Consider the following 24,033-nt stretch of genomic DNA (forward strand, 5'->3'; position numbering starts at 1 on the left):
GGGAGCAAAGGGGAGTACAGGGCAGCAAAGGGGAGCAAAGGGCAGCAAAGGGGAGCAAAGGGGAGTACAGGGCAGCAAAGGGGAGCAAAGGGGAGTACAGGGCAGCAAAGGGGAGCAAAGGGGAGCAAAGGGCAGCACAGGGGAGCAAAGGGGAGTACAGGGCAGCAAAGGGGAGCACAGGGGAGCAAAGGGCAGCAAAGGGGAGCAAAGGGGAGCAAAGGGCAGCACAGGGGAGCAAAGGGGAGTACAGGGCAGCAAAGAGCAGCAAAGGGGAGCAAAGGGGAGCACAGGGGAGCAAAGGGGAGCAAAGGGGAGCACAGGGGAGCAAAGGGGAGCAAAGGGGAGCACAGGGGAGCAAAGGGGAGCACAGGGGAGCAAAGAGCAGCACAGGGGAGCAAAGGGCAGCAAAGGGCAGCACAGGGGAGCAAAGAGCAGCACAGGGGAGCACAGGGCAGCAATGGGCAGCAAAGGGGAGCAATGGGCAGCACAGGGGAGCACAGGGGCATCAAAGGGCAGCAAAGGGGGGCACAGGGCAGCAATGGGCAGCACAGGGGAGCACAGGGCAGCAATGGGCAGCAAAGGGGAGCAATGGGCAGCACAGGGCAGCAATGGGCAGCACAGGGCAGCAAAGGGGGGCACAGGGCAGCAATGGGCAGCACAGGGCAGCAAAGGGGGGCACAGGGCAGCAATGGGCAGCACAGGGCAGCAAAGGGGGGCACAGGGCAGCAATGGGCAGCACAGGGCAGCAATGGGCAGCACAGGGCAGCAATGGGCAGCAAAGGGGGGCACAGGGCAGCAATGGGTCCCTGGGCACCAGGGGTGCCCTGCAGTGCCCGCGGGGGGCGGGGGGGGTGTGCAAAGACACCCCCCCCCCCGGCACGAGGGCTGCACGTGCAGTCTCGCGGGGAGCAAAGGGCCCGTTAGGCACGAGGGGGGCACGAGGGCTGCCCGCGCAGTGCCCGCGCAGTGCCCGCGCCGGGCTGGGCTGTGATTGGCTGCGCCCTTCCCGCCCAGGCGGCGGCGGCTGCGCTCCGTGCCAGGCAGGCTGTACCCGCTGGGTGCTGCCCGCCTTGGGGGCCCCGCCTGGGCAGTCCCTGCAGCAGGAGCCCCCCGGCGCTCCTGAGGGCCGGGACCCTCCCTGCTTCGGACGGCTCCCGCCGCCAGCGCTGCCTTTGTGCAGCTTGATTGGCCTTAACGACCGTGGGGTGCCGTCGGGAAGGGAGCGCCGGGCCGAGCGCTTCGCTTCCCCTCAGCCAGCCTGGCTCACCTGCGGGCGGGGAGTGCTGAGTGCTGTGTTCAGTAGCCTTTTCCAGCTCCCGACTGCCAAAGCAGTCAAATCTACCTGCGGGATCCTTGCAGATCTCCTCAATGTAGCTGAATCCGCTAACTGAAGCGGAATCAATTCCTGTGTCTAGTGTCGGGGGCAGGTTTTGGGGAAAGCAGCTCCATGTTTCTGTGCATTGCTGACTCGGCTGCAGCAATTCCCTGTCCCCACAGCAAGGCTCTGCAGGGGGATGCTCCTGCTTGCCTCAGCCCCTGTGCCTGCCCCTCTGAGGCACATCTCGGCTCTCACAAGTCACAGCCCGACCCGGAGAGCCCTGCCCTCTCTCCTCTCAGAGAAGCACTCAGGACTCCATCCTTGCCAAGCCCCCAGCCAGCCCCTCCTGGGCCCCCCTGGGCAGAGCAGTGAGCACAAGTCCATGCGCAGCAGCAGCTCCTGGGCTAGATCCATGGAGCCTCATCACCTCTGCCCTCCCCAGGCGCCTCAATGCAGCCAAGCTCTGCAGAGCTGCACCCAGGAATGCCTGGCACTGCAGCCTGGCACTGCAGCCTGGCAGGTTTGCTGCCTCCACAGAGCAGGAGCATGGTGGGCAGAGGGGAGGCTGAAGCGTTCTGCTGTGCTCAGTTGTACTCTTGATCCAGCCAGATCTCTCTTCTGAGGAGAGGCTGAGAGCTCTGGGGCTGTTTAGCCTGCAGAAGAGCAGCCCCAGAGGGGATCTGATCAGTGCTCAGCAAGAGCTAAAGGGTGGAGGGCAAGAGGATGGGGCCAGACTCTTGCCAGTGGTGCCCAGTGACAGGGCACAAACTGGAACCCAGGAAATTCCATTTGGACTTAAAGAGAACCTTCTTTGGTGTGAGGGTGCTGGAGGCCTGGAGCAGGCTGCCCAGAGAGGTTGTGGAGTCTCCTTCCCTGCAGAGATTCCAAACCTGCCTGAGCATTGTGATCCTACTGTGGGTGCCCTGCTGCAGGGAGGGGTTGGACTGGATGCCCTCCAGAGGTTCCCTTCCAACCCTGAGATGTAAATGTGGTGCAGCATCTCCCCCTGCTAGAAGTCACTGAAGGTGCTGGGTGATCCAGCAGGTTACAGTTGCCTTTCACACTCCTCCTAATTTCTGCTGGAAGGAGTGGGTGAGATCAGTATTTCAGATGTTTTCAGCCCACTGCAGCAGCAAAAGGAAACACTGAAAGAGCTTCTTGGCATCAGGAGATCAGCTCTGGGGGTGGATGTCCACTGCGCTCCGTCAAGCAGCAGCGTCCCCGGTGTCCTTCAAGGCAACCAGCCTGGACTTGCCACCAGTTTTAAGGCTTGCTTCATTTTCTGACCTTTTAAGCTCTCTTCATGGCCAGGTCGTCTTGCCTGTGCCTCAGCCCAGAAGGAGGAGCTCAGCACCCTTTGCAGCAGCCACCACCACCACAACAGAAACGACCTTTGCAGTGCATCCTCGCTGCCGGGAGCCTGTTTGGCCTCTGCCAAAGAAGAGTGGCAGGGCTGGAGGTGGGGGCTGTGCCATCCCACCCCACTTCTCAGCCTTGCACGTAGCTCCCACATCTGACACCTTGTGTTGCCAAGCAGATGAAAAAGTCAGGCAGGTGCACGGCCAAGAAGTGCCCCTGGACCTCATCGTCATGTGCCAGCCGGCCGCGGGGTCCTGGCTGTGCCACCCCCACCCCCTCTGCTGCAGCAATCCATTTGGTCACAGCAGCTTCTTCCCTCTCCTTTGGGTTTCAGCTCTCTGTAATAAAAGCAGAGCACAGCTCCCCCTGGGCATTTCTGCTGGGCCATTTCTGAGTGATGTCTGTCTTCTCCCCGCACTTCAGAGGCATTCCTGAGGGCTCATGGTGCTGTGCCAGACAGACCCACGAGTGCCAGCGCAGGCAGAGGGCAGAGCAGTGACCTCCCTTCTTATCCAGAGCTGTCAGAAGCGCCAGTCGCTTCAGGCAGCGGTGACAAGGCGCCATAGTTTGGTGGATTCTCCCACCCACAGGGCAGTGAGGGAGTTGCTGATTGCAACACCAGACCAAACCCTGCACATCTTGGGGGTGCTGCTGAACGAGAAGCTCAACAAGAGCCGTCAGTGTGCACTTGCAGCCCAGAAAGCCAAGCAGAGCCTGGGCTGCAGCAGCAGCAGTGTGGCCAGCAGGGCCAGGGAGGGGATTCTCCCCCTCTGCTGTGCTCTGTTGAGACCCCACCTGGAGTACTGCATCCAGTTCTGGAGCCCCTGGGACAAGAGGGCTGTGGAGATGCTGGAGAGTGTCCAGAGCAGGGCCAGGAGGATGCTCAGAGGCTGCAGCAGCTCTGCTGTGAGCACAGCCTGAAAGAGTTGGGGCTGTGCAGGCTGGAGCAGAGGAGGCTCCCAGGTGACCTTCTTGTGGCCTTGCAGGATCTGAAGGGGGCTACAAGAAATCTGAGGAGGGACTTTTTAGGCTGTCAGGGAGTGGCAGGAGTGGGGGGAATGGAGCAAAGCTGGAGGTGGGGAGAGTCAGGCTGGAGGTGAGGAGGAAGAAGTTGTTGAGCATGAGAGTGGTGAGAGGCTGGAATGGGTTGCCCAGGGAGGTGGCTGAGGCCCCATGGCTGGAGGTGTTTGAGGCCAGGCTGGCTGAGGCTGTGTGCAGCCTGCTCTAGGGTAGGGTGCCCCTGGGCATGGCAGGGGGGTTGGAACTGGCTGCTCCTTGTGCTCCCTTCCAACCCTGACTGATTCTATTAACCCCAGCTCCTAGAGGGCTCTGCCAGGGTGGTGCTGGAGTTTCCAAGCAGGTTTGCCCAGCAGACCTTTCCCCGACCTCAGCTGTGGTTTCAGGCAGCTGCTCACAGGAAGAGACAGGTTCTTACAAAGGGCTCACCAAGGAATTCCCAAACCTCAAGTGCCAGGGTGAAAAAGATCAGCGAGTCCTCAGGGAGCAACAGCGCAGGAGCTGGCTGGGTGGGCAGCTCTGCCACAGCTGTACCATGAGCCCAAGCTCCTGGGGTTCCAAACTCCTGAAGCCAAAGGAGCAGGTCACAGGCTACATTTTCTTGCTTTAAAACACATCTCTCTGCTGGCCTATTATTATTGTGATTATTGGTCTGGGAGCAAAAGGAGTTGGAAATGGGAAAGCAGAGAGGAATAGCACAGCCCACGGTGCTTCAGTCACTGCTTGCAGCTCTGGTTTCAGACAGTGGGGACACCTGATTCAGGACTTTTAGCACTTGGAGGGAGTGGAGGGGTGGAGAGATCATTTGTCAGAGGGTGAATTGTTGGCAGCTGGTGTCATCTCATGCCTTTCATCTGGGAATAAAGACGCAGCTATCCTGTGACCAGGCTGAGCAGTGGGATGTGCACAGGCTTGCTGGCAGCTCCAGAGCGTTGGGGCTGCAGGCTCTGGGTGAGCTGGCTCAGATCATAGCCCTGCTGCAGCCAGGCTCTGAGGAAAGAGTTCACTTTGCAGGAGGTGAGAGGTGGTTTGTGTCTTTATGGGGTCTGCAGCTTCCACATTAATGCAACCTGCACTGAGACAACTACTGCCACTTAAACCCTCTGGTGTGAAACCCTGACCCTGCTGGTGGAGGGAAAGGAAGAGAGTGGCTGAGGCACTTAGTGCTGTGGTCTGGTTGACTGGATAGGGCTGGGTGCTAGGTTGGACTGGATGAGCTTCCAGGTCTCTTCCAACCTGGTTGATTCTATGACTCACTCTTTCAGAAAGAGTGGAGTTTCCATGGGTGTAGGGCAGGGGTCCATGAACAGAGCTCCCAAGCACAACCCTGTTCCCACCTCTCATGGAGCCACTTGGGACAGCATCTGGGTAGAATCACAGAATGACAGACTGATAAGGGTGGAAGGGACCTGGAGGTGATCAAGTCTAGCCCCTCTGCCACAGCAGGACCACCTAGGGCAGGCCACACAGGAATATGTGCAGGTGGGTGTTGAGATTCTCCAGAAAATAAGACTCCACAACCCCTCTGGGCAGCCTGCCCCAGAGCTCTGCCACCCTCAGAGTAAAGAAGTTTTTCCTCTGTGTTCCACTTTGTGTCCACTGCACCAAGGCATAGGTGAAAAGCAATGCCCAACAAAACCCAAACGGCTCAGGAGGGTAACCAGGCTGTGCTGAGGTGCTTGGGTGCAGGTCTTGAGCCATCTGGTGCCTATAGGGGCTGGTCTGGGAACATTTTAGGGCTTGCCCACACACACAAACTGCTCTGCATTAACTATACCAGCCCAGCTAAGCCATAAACCTTCTGAAGTAGGGACAGAGAGCAGGGAAAAAAAGCTTCTAGAGGAGCTAAACCCAACTGGGAAAGGGTAGAAGTGAAACTCCTTTAGCTGCTTGTATGGGGCAGGGGCAGTGCCACTGTTTCAGTGGCAGTTTGTTGTTCCAGTCCTTAATTTCTAGAGAACAGTAGAAAATATATGGCAGGGAGCAGGCTGGAATGGTCAACTGGACAGCAGCATTCAGGGGTGGGACACTGAGGTGCTGTGCAACTATTCCAGTGGCAGTTTGTTGTCCCAATCCTCAGTTCCTAGAGCATAGGCAAAGAAGATATGGCAAGGAGCAGGCTGGAGTGGTCAACTGGACAGCAGCATTCAGGGGTGGGACACTGAGGTGCTGTGCAACTATTCCAGTGGCAGTTCCTTGCCCCTATCCTTAATGCCTAGAGGACAGCAAAGAAGATTTGGCAGGGAGCAGGCTGGAGTGGTCAACTGGACAGCAGCATTCAAGGGTGGGACACTGAGGTCTGTTGGTGCAAACCCCTGCTGGTGCTCGTTTGCAAAGGGCATGCTCACATTCCATCCTGAAACGCTATGTTCTGTGCTGGGCAGCAGCTGGAAGCAGCTCCACTCTGCCCCAGGAGTCCTGCAGGAACAAGGCAATAAGTCAGGCAGAGAGGCATGGACAGGGAAATGGAGTTGAGGAGCTGAAATTGGAGCCCAGCAGCCCACGGCAGCTGCGCACAAAGACGTGCGCTGGAAGCGTGAGAAAGCAGCATGTCGAGAGGGCAGCCTGTGAGAGAGTGACAAATTTAGCCCAGATGTAGCCAGGGAGGGAAGCTGCCACTCCAGGGGCCTGAGTAAAATTGCTTTAGAAGTTGTTGTGTCTCAGCAGTGCTCCAAAAGCAGGACCTTGCACCTCGCTCTGGGTGGCCCTGTGCATGGAATCCCAGCAGGCTGGGGTTGGAAGAGACCTGCTGGAGATCATCCAGTCCAACTGCCCCTGCTAAAGCAGGGCACCCACAGCAGCTTGCCCAGCTTCACAGTGGCCAGGTGGGGTTGGAAGCTCTCCAGAGATGGAGACTCCACAACCTCTCTGGGCAGCCTGCTGTAGGCCTCCATAGTATCACAGAATATGTCTTGTTTCATAGAATCAGGCAGGTTGGAAGAGAGCTCCAAGCTCAGCCAGCCCTAGCAACCTAGCACCCAGCCCTGGCCAATCAACCAGACCATGGCACTAAGTGCCCCATCCACCTCCAGGGATGGTGATTCCACCACCTCCCCAGGCAGCTCATTCCAATGGCAAATCACTTCAGCACCCTCACAGCAAAGAAGATTCTCCTTAAATTCAAGTGGAACCTCCTGGCTCTCATTCTGTGCCAGTTGCCCCTTGTCCTGGCACTGGGCACCACTGAAAAGAGCCCAGCCCCCTCCTCTTGTTCCCCACCCTTTAGCTTTTGATTAGTAGTGAGAAGATCTCAGACTGCTCTTCTCCAGCCAGACAGCTGGAGGAGATCTCCGAGACCATCAAGTCCAAGCATTAAGCTGCAGGGACAGAAGTGGCCTCCAGGTGTCTGGATGCAGTTCTCAGGATGGCATTCCTTTGCCAAGCAAGTCCTTGCCATCACCAGCTCCCCTTCCCATGGCTGTCATGAAGTGAGGTCAGGCTGATGAAACCAGAGCCAAACCACGGTGGGCTCAGCTCTGTGTGTGACTCTGGGGCTCCGTGGGGCTGCTCACTCATTTCACCCACTCTGGAGAGCAGCCAGCACAGACCAACCCATCCCAGCACACAGAGCCACTTGGAGTCACCCAGCTGATTTCCCAGAGCATCCTCCCACCTTCAGCCCAGCACACAGGGCTGAAGCAAAGTCCAAGGAGCTTTGGCATGAGACCTCCAGCCAGGTCTCAAATTCAGGGCAGACTTTGCTCTAGGATTAGGTGTTTACAAGTGCCTGACCTGAAGCAAAAGCAGTCAGCACTCTTGGAAATCCTCCTGGACCCAGAACCTCAAAGTCCTGACGGGAGGAAGGGCAGGAGCAACAGACAACATTTGATAGTATCATAGAATCAGGGTTGAAAGGGACCACAAGAATCAGCCACTTCCAACTCCTCTGCCATGCCCATTTCACCTCCATTCAGCCAGATGACAGCAGAGAGAGAGAGAAACTTCCAGAAGATTCTGTATTGCAATTTTCCAGTCACACAGACATGCACCAGAGAACTTGCCCAGCAACAGGGAGAAGCCACACTGCAGACAGCACTCTTGAAACCCAAGTTAAAAGCTCATGGTGACCATCTTCCAAAGCTCCTGAGCTTCCTCCCACTGTGCTGTGTGCTTCTGGTGCTCCCCAAGGCACTTTTGTTCTGAATAAATAGATCTTTTCTTTGGGGGGTGGGGGGAGGAAGGGGTTATTAGGATACAATTCTTCCCCATCTGACAGTAAACCTGAAACAAAACCCCAACAAACAGCAAGAAGACCCAAACCAACACCCCCCCACCCCTGCCACATGGCCATTCCACATCATCCACAGCCAGAAAATTAAATACATCTCCAAGGCAGCCACATCTACACATTAAATACAGATAATCCACTCAAACCTTGCCTGTAAACTTCGTTGATGCCTTCCAAACACGAAACAAACAAAGAAGTAAAACTTAATACAGAGATATTCAAGTACAAAAAGTGTGTCCCGAGCTCCACCCCCCCCCAAGATTGTTCTGTTTGCACCGGTGAAAGAACACCAAAAAGAGAGGTTTTGGAGGGGTTATGTTTGGCTTTGCAGCCTCCCTGGGGACCAAAGGTTAAGAATTTGGAGCCTCAGGTAAAAAATGTTTGGATTTGCTGCTTTGTGCTGAAGGATCTGGCTTAAAGTGGCTGGAGAATGATAGCACTGAGACTCTGTCCCCTGTTACTTGTGTCCTGGTCCTGCTGCTGCTCTGGAGGGGAGAAGAGAAGGTTGCAGCTCACACCAGGAGTGTTGTGGCTGTGTGTGAGTTTGGCTTGCAGTGAGTTTTCTTCCTTCCCTCCTTGCCTAGATGTTCCTAGAATCACAGGATGGTTTGGGTTGGGAGGGACCTTAAAGCTCATCTAGTTCCAAATTCACCTTACACCAGCCCGGGTTGCTTAAGCCTTCATCCAGCCTGGACTTGAACACCTTCAAGGAGGAGGAATCCACAGCCCCATGAGAGGGGTCCAGGGCATCCTGGCCAGGGAAGACCTTGGTGAACACAAGCCAGCTGGCAGCACACTTCTTGGTTTCACCTGCCGAGGTGCCAGGCTCAGAATATTGCCAGGCTCACCACCATGGGTTTTGGAGGCAGCACTGGCAGGAAAGAAGCTTGCACAAAGTGGGAAGAACATCCCATAAAGAACATCCCATTCTGCCCAGCTCTGGGGGGGTTCTCTCCACCTGATGTCAGCTAAGTCTGGTCTGGCAGGAAGGCAATGCTATGAGCGCAGCTGTTGCTACCAACCCTCCATCGTTTCTGAAGCAGGGTTCAGAGCTCAAGGGTGGAAGGTTTGGCTCTCAACAGCTGTTCTCAGGGATCCTCAAAGAGATCAGCCTGGAGGCTCTGGTAAAAGCAAACTGATCAAAGCAAGCCTGCCACCAACCTGCCCTTCCCTTCAGCCTCTGGGTGCCTGCTGGGTCTGAGCACTTGGTCCCTTTTAGCTGGGGGGGCTTGACCAGCTTCCTGCTCTTCCTTTTGGTGGGAGAGGAGGCAATGCCAGGGCTCCCTGGGCTGGGACAGACATAGAGCACACTTCTTGGCATGGCACACACCCTGCTCTCTGAGTCCACAGAGGCTTTTGTGCCTTACTCCTGAGATTTAGGGGAGAAGTTGGAGCTCTGGAGCTGCCAGGACGTGGGAACCAGGCTGCTGCGGAGCGAGGCCCTTCCCTTTGCTTTGTGCACCCCACGCTGGAGGGAAGCCCAGTGAGAAAAGAGCCCAGGGGCTGCTCTGTGGAGACCTTCCCCTCAGGCCTGGTAAAACTGCTGGCTGGATGCAGGGGAGCTGTGCAGGGTGTCTGGCTCCTTCTCTTCAGCTTCCCACAGGTTGTCGTAGCTGAGGTCGCTGTGGAAGCTCTGGAGCTCTGCATAGTCGTGGTAGGCTGAGGAGTCGAGGGGGGAGCAGCCAGCCTCAGGCAGGTCATAAGTGTCAACGTTCCCATCTGCAGAGAACCAAAGCAAAGAGCTCAGAGACCTCCTGACCAGCCCAGGGGCCACCTGCTCCTTTGCCAGCAGGTAGGACGCACCCAGGGCAGCAAAAATCACAGCCCAGATGCAGGAAAGGGCTAGAACTGTGCAAAACAACCCAAAACCCCCCTCCCCCCCTCCCCCCAGTGCCTGGTGGGCAGCCACTGGCAACCAAGGAGCTGCCTCCAGCAGGCAGGGTGACAGCCTTAGTCCCAGCACAGGGAAGCAGGAGGATGGCAAGACAGGCACAAGTCCCCATGCTCCCCCTCAGCCTGGATTTCACACAGGCACAGCCAGGCTGGCAAAGCCCCTCAGGAGCACCAAGTCCAACCTAGAACCCTGCTCTACAGGATTCACCTTAAACTATGTCCCCAGGAATCACATCCAAACCACCCTGAAACACAGCCAGGCTGGGGCACTCCACCACCTCCCTGGGCAGCTCATTCCAGTCCCTGACCACTCTCTGTGAAAAACTTCTTCCTAATGTCTAATCTAAACCTCCCCAGCCTCAGCTTGAGGCCATTCCCCCTTCTTCTGTCTCCAGTTGCCTATGAGCAGAGCCCAGCAGGAGCCTCTCCACAGTGTCCCTTTGGGTAGCTGCAGACAGCAATGAGCTCTCCCCTCAGCCTCCTCTTCCTCACACTACCCATCCCCAGCTCCCTCAGTCACTCCTCATCAGATTTATTCTCCAGGCCCTTCCCCAGCTTTGTTGCCCTCCTCTGGACCTGCTCCAGAACCTCCACAGCTCTCTTGTGTTGCAGTGCCCAAAACTGAACACAGCACTCAAGGTGTGGCCTCACCAAAGCAGAATCTAAGGGCACAATCCCCTCCCTGCTGCTGCTGCTGCCCACAGCATTTTTAATCCAAGCCAGGATGCCACTGGCCTTCTTGGCCCCCTGGGCACACTGCTGGCTCACACTCAGCCCCCTGGGCACACTCCTAGGCTCACACTCAGCCCCCTGGGCACGCTGCTGGCTCACATGTAGCTGCCTATGTATTACAGTCAGGTTCATGGAGAGATAGACAAGGCAGGGCGGGCTACAGGGTGGGCTGCAGCACCCAAGGAACCTCCAAAGAGCCTCACCTGGTGGGTGCAGTGAAAGGCCCAGGTGTTCCTCTTGCAGAGAAGATACCTGAAAGAAAAGAGATGTGTGTTGATGAGGATGACTTAGCACTGCAGGCCTGAGGCACCTCATGCCAGGAATCAATCTTCTGAGGGCTCTCCCCCATCCCCAAGATGCGTCCCCATCACTGGGCAAAGGACAGTGACTCCTCCAGCCTGGAGAAAGGCAAGCTGGGACCTCTGCACCCCCCTGGAGCCTGCAGTGTGGAGCAGCAGGACTGCGTTTAGCAACCTCACCTCTTCAAGGTAAGCATCAGCAGGATGCCGCAGCTGGAGCCTGCAGGAGGTGTAAGCTGGAACCTCTCTGCAGTGACTGCTGGGCAGGGGCTGGCAGCTCCTCCTCTGCAGAGGGAGGTGTGGGGGTACTGAGGCAGCTGGGCACCCGTTTGTCTGTGCTGAACCCATCTGGCCATGGCACTGCAGGAACTGAACCAAAACACACTCCAGATTGGATACATGCGGTGGGAAGTTGGAGAACATCAACTGGCAGCTCCACACCTGTAAGCCTGTGTGCAGGCATGGGCCAGGGGGCCCTGCAAAGCCCAGTCCTGCTGGCACAGATGGGAAGGGGAGAGTGGCTGTGGCCCCCTTGCAAATTCCACCACATTCCAAGCCTGCTGGCATGGGTGGGAAGGGAAAATGGCTGTGACACCCTTGCAGATTCCACCACATTCCAAGCCTGCTGGCATGGATGGGAAGGGAAAATGGCTGTGGCCCCCTTGCAAATTCCACCACATTCCAAGCCTGCTGGCATAGGTGGGAAGGGAAAATGGCTGTGAGATCCTTGCAAATTCCACCACATTCCAAGCCTGCTGGCACAGATGGGAAGGGAAAATGGCTGTGAGATCCTTGCAAATTCCTCCACATTCCAAGCCTGCTGGCACAGATGGGAAGGGGAGAGTGGCTGTGGCCCCCTTACAAATTCCACCACATTCCAAGCCTGGCAGCATGGATGGGAAAGGGAAAAAGACTGTGGCACCCTTGCAAATTCCACCACATTCCAAGCCTGGTGGCATAGGTGTGAAAGGAAGAATGGCTGTGGGACCCTTGCAGTGACCCACAGAGGCAGTGGACACTGGCCAGATGTGAAGGCAGTAGGATGAAGCCAGGGGACAGAGCAGTCAGGAAGGGAGGACTTCCCCTGAGGGAAGGGAGGACTTCAGCAGTGTGGGAGACGCCAGGCACAGGCTGAGTCCTTTCCCAAGGGCTGAGCACAGCTAACACTGGAGCCTTTAGCAGACACCCACTTATCACAGCTGGGATTTTTGGGGCTGGATAAAGTGGTCTCTGTCTGACTCATCTCTGGTTTCTGGCTCCCATCTCAGTCTCTGCCTTTGTTTTTGTGGTTTCTGGCTCTTCCTGGGACTGTTGTGCTGCTGACATGCAGTGATAAGGCAGGGGAAACCTGTTCCCCTCTGACTCTGTCCTGGCTTGAGAAACCAGAGAGCTATGCAGGGCCCTACCCCACCCCAGAAGGCATCTCCACAGCCCACTCACAGCTCGGGCAGTCGGCAGGAAAAGAAATGGCCCAAGGCATGATTTCTGGAGCCAAAAGCTTGTGTGCTGAGTCAGGGCCATAACCAGCACGGAGGGCACAGGCTTACCTCTTCCAGGAAGCTGGAGCCTGCCAGGCTGCGAGCAGCAGGAGAAGTGGGAGTGTAGGGGTCGGCGTACAAGGGGGAGCAAGTCACCGTCGGCTTCTCCAGGGAGCTGGAAGCTGTGGAGGGTTGACTCCCCACCAGGCTCCATCTGTTCAGCTAAAAGGCAGAATGGAAAGAGGGATGGGACATGTGCCTCGGCCCCAGGAGGGCTGCCAGTGGGGAATGTCCCTGCAGTTTGAGTCCCGGGAGGGATGGGGGAGCTGGCTCCTGGCTGTGCTAACGAGGGGACTTCCCTGGGCGTGAGCCAGATGCGGACTCATCGATGGAGGAGGAAGCATCACCCCACACTAAAGCGCGGATGGGCACATGCTGGAAAGCCCAGACCATGAGGCTGTGCCCTGGGAAGCAAGAAGTCTGCAGCTCGGAGAGCACTGTGCCTGGGGGCTGTGTTGCCTCAGAGTCTCAGCGCTCCACTCGCTGTGTTTGACCTCACCTCCCAAGGGCCGTTTTGCCTACCAGGGGGCAGTGACAGGACAGTTGATCAACAGGGGGGCAGTGACAGGACAAGGAGGAACAGGTTCAGACTGAAAGGAGGGAGATTTCCATTAGACACTAGGAAGAAATTCTCCCCTCTGAGGGTGGTGAGGCACTGCAACAGGTCACCCAGAGAGGTCACTGCTGCCCCCTCCCTGGAAACGTTCCAGGTCGTGTTGTTTGACCTGCAGCAACCAGAGAAACCTGCTCCAGGTGCAGATGTCCCTGCTCACGGAAGGGGGTTTGGAACTAGGTGATCTTGAAGGCCACTTCTAACCCCAAGCATTCTATGAGTGGTTTCCAGATGGAAAAGGGTTTCAGCGTAGAGCCAGATTGGACATTAGGAAGAGGTTCTTTACTGTGAGGCTGGTGAGACACTGAAAGGTATTGCCCAGAGAAGTGGTGGGCACCTCATGCCTGGAAGTGTTTCAAACCAGGCTGGTTGATGCCTCCAGCACCATGGTCTAGTGCCTGATCTAGTGCCTGGTCTATCTCTGCCAATGGCAGGGGGTTGGGACTGGATGAGCTTTAAGATCCCTTCCAGCCCAAACCATTCTGTGATTGAGACCCACTCTAGAGCACCTGTGAGGAGAGGACAGCAATGCCTGCAAGCAGAGAAAAACATCAGAAAGAGGTAAACCATGCACCAGCTCCCTGCTGCTCAACCCTCCCCAGGCAGAAGAGCAGACCCTCTCCCCGTGCCCTTACGCTGCTGAGGTCCAGGTGTGTGTGGGGCGCTGGGGGGTGGTGCTGTGAGTAGGGCTCCCTGTACACTGGGGACAGCAGCTCGGCGCTGGGGTTCTCAGCAATGAGGCTGCAGATGCTCCTCTCAGAGTCCTGGCTGGGCAGCTGCTGGATACAAGGCTTGGACTTCCTGGCACTGCCTCCCCTCCGCAGGTCCTGTGCGGGCAGCCCTGCTTTTGGCCAGCCTGCTTGTGCCAGGCACTGCAATCACAGAACCAGAGTCATGGACTCGTAGAAACATAGAGCCACGATCATGGAATCATAGAGACACAGAACCAGAACCATGGAACCCCAGAACCATAGACCAGAATCAAAGAATCATAGAACCACAGAACCAGAATCAGAGCCATAATCATAGAAACATATAATCTTAATAATACAATCATAGAACCAGACTCATAGAGCTAGAATCATAGATCCAGAATCATAGAATCATAATAGAATCTTAGGGCCATAGAACCAGAATCATAGAGCCAGCATCATAGCACCACAGAGCCAAAATCAGAGCCAGAATCATAGAACTAGAATCATAGAGCCAGAATCATAGCACTATAGAGCCACAGTCAGAGCCAGAATGATAGAACCAGAATCATAGAGCCCATGTGCCACACGAACACACTGCCCTGGACACACAAATGCTGCTTGTGGGCAGAGCAAACGTCTGTGGCCACCAATTCCCCCCACCCATGAGCTTTTGCTTTGGGATTTCCTCATCTCTGAAGAGTCTCCTTTGCCCTCCTGCAGTCTGCCCCCACAGTCTTCCTGCAGACTGGAGCTCTGGGATGGGAATCCTTGGCTGCCTTTTCCTTTATCAGCAACAACAAAGCTGAGCCAGGGCAAACACAGGCTCCAGCCAGGGATTTGCTGCATCCCACAGCAAACACCAACCACCCACCTGGGCAGCTGGACCTGCTCTGCTCAGAGGCACTGCCTGTCCCCACGCCTGCCCCAGGCTGGACCTGCTCTGCTCAGAAGCATTATCTGTCCCCACACTTGTCCCAGGCTTGTTGGAGGGTTCACTTACATGGAGAGGCTGGGAATAGCCAGGGGAGAGGGAGTCTTCAAGTGGCCTGCTCTCAGCCATCATCAGGAGGGACTGTCCATCGGGGAAGGAGCCACTGTTGTGGGACAGGTGGGTGAAGGTGGGCACCCTCCCTGCCGATGCCCAGGAGTTGGTGCGGCCGTCAGAGCTGAGGGACCCTCTCCCACTGCCAGCAAACTAGAGCGGGGAGAAGGAGAGGGTGAGAGGAGCAGAGGAACAGAGACCTGTAAGGTGATCGAGTACCAACCACTGACCCAGCACTGCCAGGGCACCTCCAAACCATGGCCCTCAGCACCACATCTCCACAGCTTTGAAACCCCTCCAGGGATGGGGACTCCACCCCTGCCCCCTGGGCAGCCTGAGCCAGGGCTTGTCAAACCCATCTGGGGAAGAAATTGTTGCTCGGTGCCAGCCCTGGGTCTGTGCCCTCCTGGCAAGAAGCTGCCTGGGCAAGCCATGCCTGCTGCAGAGGGATGTGCTGCCCTCTAGAGCTGGCTCTGCCTTGCAGAGGTGCCAGGGGTGATGGAGGTGCAGGGCAGAGAGCAAGGAAGGCTTGCAGCAAGGAGAAGGCTGCTCAGGTGCCCTGACCCCCTCCCAGCTGCAGTGCTGGCAGGCATTATCAGGTTCTGGTAGGGGTTGGAAGTGACCTCTGGAGACCCTCTGGAGGAATTGGACTCAGTGATGAAATTGTGAAGGAATTGCATATAGTATTTGCCCCTATCCCTCAATAAAGTGCCCCCACATGATTTGCAGGGCTCATCAGCTTAATTGCTAGGCAGAAATTCTGCCCAGTGAGGATGGTGAGGTGCTGGAACAGGTTGCCCAGAGAGGCTGTGGTTGTCCCCTCCCTGGAGGTGTTCAAGGCCAGGCTGGATGAGGTCACTGAGCAAACTGATCTAGGGGGAGGTGTCACAGAATATCAGGGGCTGGAAGGGACCTTGAAAGACAGAATCATAGAATCAAGCAGGTTGGAAGAGACCTCCAAGCTCATCCAGTCCAACCTAGCACCCAGCCCTGGCCAATCAACTAACCATGACACTAAGTGCCATGGCACTAAGATCATCCAGTCCAACCTCCCTGCCAGAGCAGGACCACCTGTCCCTGCCCATGGCAGTGGGGTTGGGACTGGATGCTCCTCAAGGTCCCTTCCAACCCAAAGCATGAAGCTATAAACTTCAGGAGAAGCCTTCAAAGGGAGGACTTGAGGCAATGCCTGCTGTGTCCCAAGACTGCTCACACGTGGTCAGAGATGGGAGAGATGGGAGCCCTGGGAGCCAACTATTGATTACCATGCAAGCTGAGAAGGTCTCTTACCTGGCTGGGGTGTGGTGGCTTTGATGCTGAGAAGCTCTCTGATCCCGAGAGGGAGGAGTCAGCGTTGCGGAACTGAGCTGTTTTGAGGCAGTAGAGCCACTCCTGGTAGTCCTCGTAGCTGCGGCAGATCACCCGGATGGAGTTGATCAGCCTGCCTGCAAGGACATCACCCACTGCTCTGCCTGCCTTTGCTGGGCTCACAGAAGGACAGAGGGGTGGGAGGGACCCCTGGAGGTCAGCTGGTCCTACCCTTCCTGCCAAGGCAGGGGGGCACCTGGAGAAGGTCACACAGGAATGCGTCCAGGCAGGCTTGGGATGTCTCCAGAGATCATAGAACCATAGAATGAAGCAGGTTGGAAGAGAGCTCCAAGCTCAGCCAGCCCAACCTAGCACCCAGCCCTGCCCAACCAACCAGACCATGGCACTAAGTGCCCCAGCCAGGCTTGGCTTCAACACCTCCAGCCACAGAGACTCCACCACCTCCCTGGGCAGCCCATTCCAGTGCCAATCACTCTGCCAACAACTTCCTCCTAACATCCAGCCTGAACCTGCCCTGGCACAGCTTGAGGCTGTGTCCCCTTGTTCTGTCCCTGGCTGCCTGGCAGCAGAGCCCAACCCCACCTGGCTACAGCCTCCCTGCAGGTAGTTGTAGACAGCAATGAGCTCTCCCCTGAGCCTTTTCTGCAGGCTGCACCCCCCCAGCTCCCTCAGCCTCTCCTCATAGACCTTGTAGATGGAGACTCCATCACCTCTCTGGGCAGCCAGCTCCAGGGCTCTGCCACTCTCAAAGCAGAAGTCCTACCTCATGTTTGGATGTAGCTTCTTATCACAGACTCACAGAACTGGTGAGGTTGGAGGGGGTCTGGTTGATTGGCCAGGGCTGGGTGCTAGGTTGGACTGGATGATCTTGAAGGTCTCTTCCAACCTGCTTGATTCTATGATTCTATGACCTCCAGAGATCAAGTCCAACCTCCCTACCAAGGCAGCATCCCCAAGGGTAGCTCACTCAGGAATGCATCCAGGTGGGGGTTGAAAGTCTCCAGAGGAGACTCCACAGCCTCTCTGGGCAGCCTGCCCCAGGGCTCTGCCACCCTCACTGTAAGGAAGTTTCTCCTCATGTTGAGCTGAAACCTTCTCTGTTCCACTTTGCAGCTGCTGCTCCTTGGCTTCTTGCTGCTGACCACCCAAAAGAGCTTGGCCCCAGGCACTTGGCCCCCACCCCTCAGATATCTGTAAACACTGATCAGCTCTCCTCTCAGCCTTCTCTCCTCCAGACTAAACAGCCCCAGGGCTCTCAGTCTCTCTTTGTAGGGAAGATGCTCAAGTCCCCAGGTTTGTGCCTGTTGCCCCTTGCCCTGTGACAAAAGCCTGGCCCCATCCTCCTGATGCCCACCCTTGAAGTATTGAAGAGCATTGATGAGGTCCCCCCCTCAGTCTTCTCTTCTCCACACTAAAAACCCCCAATGCTCTCAGTCTTTCCTCTTAAGGGAGATGTTCAAGTCCCCTCAGCATCCTTGTAGCCTGTTGCTCTACCCTCTCCAACCCCTGCTGTACCCTCTCCAACAAGTCCCTGTTCTTTTTGGCCATCCCATTGTAACCTCCTTGCTCCATCCCTCCCTACATTCTCCCAGGACCCGGGGGCTCTAACAGCAGTGCAGGGACATTGGGAATCCTCTGCCTTTAGTGCTGAAGGTAGGACAGTGGCAACCACAGCTCCAAGCTGCATGAGAGGGAAGCTGTGCAGCCACACAGCGACAAGCACAGCCACGGCTGGAAGTCCTTCTCCTGCCTTCCCAACCTCTCCCTGCCACCACAGCCAGGTCCCGCAGCCCATCCCAGATCTCTGAGCAGCTCAGCTCTCAGAGTTTGGGTGCTGACCTTGAGAGCAGCCACAAGAGCCCCCCAGGGCTCCTCCCAGCACAGCCCTTGGCACCCCAGACTCACCTTCTATTAAAAAGGAGGTTTTCTCATTCTCTTCAAAGAGCACTTGGATGGCATTGAGTGGCAGCTCACCCTGTTGGGGAGAGAAGCAGGATGAGGACCACACAGCTGGGCAAAAAAACCTGCTTCCAGAGAGGCTTTCATGAAGCACAGAATGGAATCATGGAATTGTTTTGGTTAGAAGAGACCTTTAAGGTCATCAAGTCCAATTCAGCACTGCCAGGTCATCACTGAACCATGGCATCTGCATGGGTGTTAAATACCTCCACCACTTCCCTGAGCAGCCTGGGCCAGGGCCTGACAACCCTACTGGGGAAGAAATTCTTCCTCATGTCCAACCTAAGCCTTTCCTGGTGCTGCTTCAGGCCATTTCCTCTTTGCCCTATCACTTGCTGCTGGGGAGTAGAGGCCAACACCCAGCTCAATGCCAGGGAGTTGTCCAAGGTCTGTTCCAAGCCAAACTGTTCCATGAGTCCCACCTAGGAAAGCACAGCAACATCCTGCAGGTATCACACAGGTTGGCTTCAGGAGAGCTTCTGCAGCCTCAGCTCCTAACACACAGCTTGGCTTCAGGTGAGCTGCAGCCTGAGCTCCTAACACACAGCTTGGCTTCAGGTGAGCTGCAGCCTGAGCTCCTAACACACAGCTTGGCTTCAGGTGAGCTGCAGCCTGAGCTCCTAACACACAGCTTGGCTTCAGGTGAGCTGCAGCCTGAGCTCCTGACACACAGCTTGGCTTCAGGTGAGCTGCAGCCTGAGCTCCTAACACACAGCTTGGCTTCAGGAGAGCTGCAGCCTGAGCTCCTAACACACAGCTTGGCTTCAGGTGAGCTGCAGCCTGAGCTCCTAACACACAGCTTGGCTTCAGGAGAGCTTCTGCAGCCTGACCCCCTGGCATCTCCTTCTCCTTCACCGATTTACACCTGGCCCAGGGCCTTTTCCCAGCAGTGCTGAGCCAGCTGCTGCTGCTCTGGGGGAGCCCCTTCCCAGCAGGCCCAGCCTCTGCCTTCCCTTTCCCTGTCCCACAGACAAACTTGGCAGCAGCAGCTGCTGCGGTTTGTATGAAGCCGAGGAAGAAAGGGGCCAGGCCATTTCCTTTGCCCACAAATTGTAGGGCTCAGCTTCTGCTGGCAGGGGAGGGAAGTTAATTTGCAGAAGTCCTGGAGAAGGCTCCTGTGCCCTGACATGCCTGTGGAAAATCAGGTTCCCAGAGCAGCGGCACAGGCTGGTGAATCACCTCCTGCCTGCCTGCCTGCCGCCCCGCGCAGCAGCTCTGCCATCGCCCCGCCGAGCCCAGGGACTGAGGCTCAGCCACCGTGGGAAGGGAACATTGCAGGGACAGGGCAGAGAAATCAGCTTGAAAGGTTTCAAAAGAGATGAGTTAATCCCAGAGCCCAACCCAAGGCCCCCTGCCCTGGTGCCCCGTTCCCAGGAACTGCAAGCAACGCCTTCCCGAAAACAGGCTCCAGCTGAGGTGTGTCACACAAGCCACCAGCTGCTGGAAAACACCTCCCACTCTTGCACTGGGGATGGGGGGGAGCTCTGACTGGCACACAGCTCCCCACACCCCTTCCCAGAGCAGCCAAGCTGAGCAGGGAGATGGTCTGTGTGGGACTTCCCACGGGCAGCCCTGATGTGGGCACGGTGAGGTCGGGTGGAGAAGAACCCCACTGAGTTCACACAGAGTTGTGGAGTCATTCAGGTTGGAAAAGTCCTCTAAGATCATCAGATCTGACCTTCAACCCATCACCACCGTGCCCACTAAACCATGCCCCCCCCACCCAGGTGCCCTGTCTGCATGCTTTTTGAATGCCTCCAGGGATGAGGACTCCACTACCTCCCTGGGCAGCCTGTTCCCATCCCTGACCACTCTTGCAGCACAGAAACTGTGCCTAATATCCAGCCTAAGCCTCCCCTGGGGCAGCTTGAGGCCATTTCCTCTTTGTGACTTCTTACCAACCTCCATCTCTCTCCAACCTCCTCTCAGGGAGCTAGAGATAGCCAAAAGGTCTCCCCACAGTCTCCTTTTCTCCCTCAGCTGCTGCTCCCCAGCCCTATTCTCCAGACCCTTCATCACCTTCATTGTTCTTCTCTGGACCCACTCCAGCCCCTCAATGTCCTTCTTGGAGTGAGGGCCCCAAAACTGAACCCAGTACTTGAGGTGCAGCCTTATTTGACATTGAATTTCACCAGCCCCTTGTCTCTGTGGGGCTTCTTTTTGTCTGCTTCCTCTCTCAGTGACTAAGAAGGATGATGCTGAAGAGCAGGAGCAGCTCAGCACTGCTTAGCCATGTGCTGGTGGTGCTGCATGTGCAGGTTCACAGACAGGTCACTGCTCTTCCTGGCTCATTTGTGCTGGCATGGGAGAACAGGGGCAGAAAGCAGAGGGCTGTCTAGCAAGCAGTGCAGTGATGTCTCAGGTGGATGCTGGCAGTCAGGTTTCAGGGGCATTCAGACTGCAGGCAACGTGAATGTGCCACTGCCCATCCACTGAGGCCACCGAGGCTCCCAGCATTGCTCCCACAAGCAAAGACCCATGAGTGGACTTGGAGAAGCTCATCTTACATCCCCTGGGGCACTATGGAATGGTAGAAGTTGGAAGGGAACCTCTGGACATCATCCAGCCCAACCCCTTCCTGCAGCAGGGCACCCACAGTAGGATCACAATGCTCAGGCAGGTTTGGAATCTTTGCAGGGAAGGAGACTCCAGAACCTCTGTGGGCAGCCTGCTCCAGGCCTCCAGCACCCTCACACCAAAGAAGTTTCTCCTCGTGTTCAAATGCAACCTCCTGGGTTCCAGTTCCTGCCTGTTGCCCTCTTCTTCTCACTGGGCACCACTGGTAAGAGCCTGGCCCCATCCTCTTGCCCCCCACCCTTTAGCCCTTGCTGAGCACTGATCAGATCCCCTCTCAGGTCACTCTTCACCAGCTAAACAGCCCCAGGGCTCTCAATGTCTCTTTGTAAGACAGATGCTCCAGTGCCCTCATCATCCTCATAGCCCCCACTGGACTCTCCAACAGCTCCCTGTCCCTTTTGAACTGGGGAGCCCAGAACTGGACCCAGTACTCCAGATGGGGCCTCACCAGGGCAGAGCAGAAGGGCAAGAGAACCTCCCTCAACTTGCTGCTCCCACTCTCCTTAATGCACCCCAAGAGACCATTTGACTTCTTGGCCACAAGAGCACATGGCTGGCTCCTGGTGACCTTGCCCACCAGCACTGCCAGGTCCTTGCTGCCCCTTCCACTGCCATGCCCAGACATTGCTCTCGGGGGAAGGAGCAGCAGCCCCAGTGCCCCAGCAGCAGCCTCTCCCTGCTGCCACCAGCACCAGCCGTGCTGCCTGCTTCCAAGTGCTCCCCACAGAGCCTGGGAAGCAAAGCCCTCTCAGGGGCACTCTCTGGGGCTGTTCCAGCTCCTGTCTCAAGCAAGCAAGCCAGGCTGTGTGCCAGCATAACCACCCAGCAACACGCCAGCCTCCCTCCTCCCAGAGACTCGGATTCCTTGGCAGCCAGCTCCTTTCCCCCAGGCTTTTGTAGGAGGGCAAGGTGTTTCTCATGGGAAGAGAGCTTGCACCATCCCCTCTGCCTGCTGACCTGCCAGCTGGCAAGGCAGCAGTGAGGAGGGAAAGCCCTTGGCAACACGAGGAGCACAAGGGAACCCAGGTGGAGGGGAGCAGCGAGCCAAAGAAGTGCTGCAGTAGCTGCTGTGGATGGGAGAGAGAGAGGGCAGGAAGCCGAGCTCAGAATCAGACTGCTTTGGGTGGGAAGAGACATTTAAAGCTCAGCCAGTCCAACCCCCTGCAGTCAGCAGGGACATCCCCAGCTACAGCAGCTTGCTCAGAGCCCCAACCAACCCCACCTGCAGTGGTTGCAGGGATGGAGCATCCACCACCTCTCTGGGCCAGGGTCTCACCACCCTCATCAGAGAAAATTCCTTCCCTCTCTCCACTCTGAATCCCCCTCTTCTAGCTTCCAGCCATCACCCCTTGTCCTGGCACAACAGGCCCTGCACAAAAGTCTGTGCTCAGCTTGCTGATGGCCCCTTGAAGTACTGAAAGGCCACCAGAAGGGCTCTCTGGAGCCTTCTCTTGTCCAGGCTGAGCCACCCCAAGTCTCTTACCTTAAAACAGAGGCCGTTGTGCTCTTCAGAGACTATCACCAGGGTGGATGGGTACAGCACCAGCAGCCTGTCATGCTGCTCCTGGGAAAGGAAAGGGCAAGAGGGTTCAGGTCTGCAGAGCCCATTTTGTGTCTCTCTGACAGCAGCCTGAGGCTCTTCTGCTGCTTCCCTGCAACAGAGCTCCACTGGAGATTCCTGTCTGCTCCAGCTGCCAGCCTTGTCCTACAAATGCTGTCCCCAAGCACCACTGCTGGGCCACAGGAGCAGTGACAAACCTTGCCCTGTTTGCTGGGGCTGGGGGGAAATAGAATCACAGAATGGTTTAGGTTGGAAGGGACCTCAGAGCTCAGCCAGTTCCAACTCCCTGCCACAGGCAGGGACACCTCCTGCTAGAACAGGATGCTCAAAGCCTCATCCAACCTGGCCTTGAACACCTCCCTAGGAAACCTGTGCCAGTGTCTCACCACCCTCAACCTGTGCCAGTCTCTCACCACCCTCACTGCAAACACTTCTTCCTAACATCCGCTTCCAATCTCCCCTCTGCCACTTCAAACCCATTCCTCCTCATCCTTTCATTACAAGCCCTTGTCAATAGTCCCTCCCCAGCCTTCCTGCAGCCCCTTTCAGATCCTGGAAGGCCACTCCAAGGTCTCCTCCAAGCCTTCTCTTCTCCAGGCTGCACAGCCCCAACTCTCTCAGCCTGTCCTCAGAGCAGAGCTGCTGCAGCCCTCTCAGCATCTTGGTGGCCTCCTCTGCACTGGCTCCAACACTTCCATGTCCTGCTTGTGCTGGGGGCTCCACAACTGCACCCAGGACTCCAGGTGGGGTCTGGGGGGAGCAGAGCCAAGGGGCAGAATCCCCTCCCTTGCCCTGCTGCCCACACTGCTCTTGCTGCAGCCCAGCACAGGGTTGCTGTCTGGGCACTGCAGGCTCATGTTGAGCTTTTCATCAGCCCAGACCCCCAGGTTGACCCTTTTTGGACCCATTGGACCAGCAGGTGGGCAGGAGTCTGCAGCAGTCACTCCCCATCCATTCACTTCTCTGAGCCACACTGACAGGAGGCTGCTCCCCAGAGGTGTGTCCTACCTGGAAAGGCAGATGCTGAAGCTTCACTTTGGAGACACAGAGAACATCACCGAGGGACTCCCTCTGGGTCCCTCTCCACTCCTGGACGGGCATGTTCTGCACGGACCACCGCAGCTCCTCCTTCCCCACGGAGCTCTGCTTCCAGTCCTAGGGAGAGGAGCAGGGCTGAGCAGCAGGGTAGACAGATCCTCCCCTAAGAGCTCAGCCAGTGCATGGCCCCATCTCAGGCCACTTTCCAAGCATGGCAGAAGCAGGAGGGGGTAAATCAATGTGTCCAGGAGCCAGTTTGCCAGCTGGGACTGAATAATCATGCTTGGTACCAGCAGCATCTCTTCACTGCCTTCCAAAGGGGCATTCCTGCTGTTACAGGACAGGACAGGGGCAGGGAGGGAAGTACAACACCCCACAGGTCTCTTCAGACTGCTCCTGGTTTCTAGGCTCCAGTCCCAGCCTCCTCCTCCAGATGTTTTGTAAACTCTGGGTGGATTGCACAAGCAACCAACTGTGTGAGAACCTCTCTGAACTAGACCCAAACCTCTGACCCTTCAGAGGCTGTGGTGGTGGCACCTCTGGGTCACAGGTCTGCCTTTCAGCACCCACACCCTGCCATGCCCTCTTACAAAAGCTTTTCTTTCTGCTGCCTTCCCTTGCAGGAGGCAGCCCAAAGGGCAACCTCCAACGTTAGAAGCTGGGAGCACACAGGCAGCAGAAACGCAGCGAGCTGCTGGCAGGTCTCAGCAGCACAGAGCACCTTTGGGGTTGCCATCCAGGCTGAAATCCCAAGCTCCCTGCAGAGTTAAGACCATCTGAAGGCAAACACATGGCTCCTCCACTGGCAGAGGTGTTCCCAAGCAAGAGCATGTCA

The 24,033-nt window shown here is 56.7% G+C and overlaps 1 protein-coding gene across 1 annotated transcript in view; it reads right to left on the reverse strand.

Moving 5' to 3' along the window:
* Positions 1-7,632: 7,632 nt before the first annotated feature.
* The window catches only part of PLEKHN1 (pleckstrin homology domain containing N1), a 33,701-nt gene continuing 17,300 nt past the window's right edge, over positions 7,633-24,033 (reverse strand). Inside the window, exons 7-16 of the mRNA XM_064171728.1 lie at positions 23,169-23,315; positions 22,083-22,163; positions 17,969-18,038; positions 16,025-16,179; positions 14,693-14,887; positions 13,633-13,869; positions 12,394-12,546; positions 11,027-11,215; positions 10,751-10,799; positions 7,633-9,641 (exon numbers count right to left, since the gene is read on the reverse strand). Coding sequence (XP_064027798.1) covers positions 9,448-9,641; positions 10,751-10,799; positions 11,027-11,215; positions 12,394-12,546; positions 13,633-13,869; positions 14,693-14,887; positions 16,025-16,179; positions 17,969-18,038; positions 22,083-22,163; positions 23,169-23,315 — 1,470 coding nt within the window. The 3' untranslated portion in view covers positions 7,633-9,447. The remainder of the gene's footprint in view (positions 9,642-10,750; positions 10,800-11,026; positions 11,216-12,393; positions 12,547-13,632; positions 13,870-14,692; positions 14,888-16,024; positions 16,180-17,968; positions 18,039-22,082; positions 22,164-23,168; positions 23,316-24,033) is intronic.

This window comes from Pogoniulus pusillus, chromosome 36, assembly GCF_015220805.1.
Source record: "Pogoniulus pusillus isolate bPogPus1 chromosome 36, bPogPus1.pri, whole genome shotgun sequence".
NCBI classification, from domain to species: Eukaryota; Metazoa; Chordata; class Aves; order Piciformes; family Lybiidae; genus Pogoniulus; species Pogoniulus pusillus.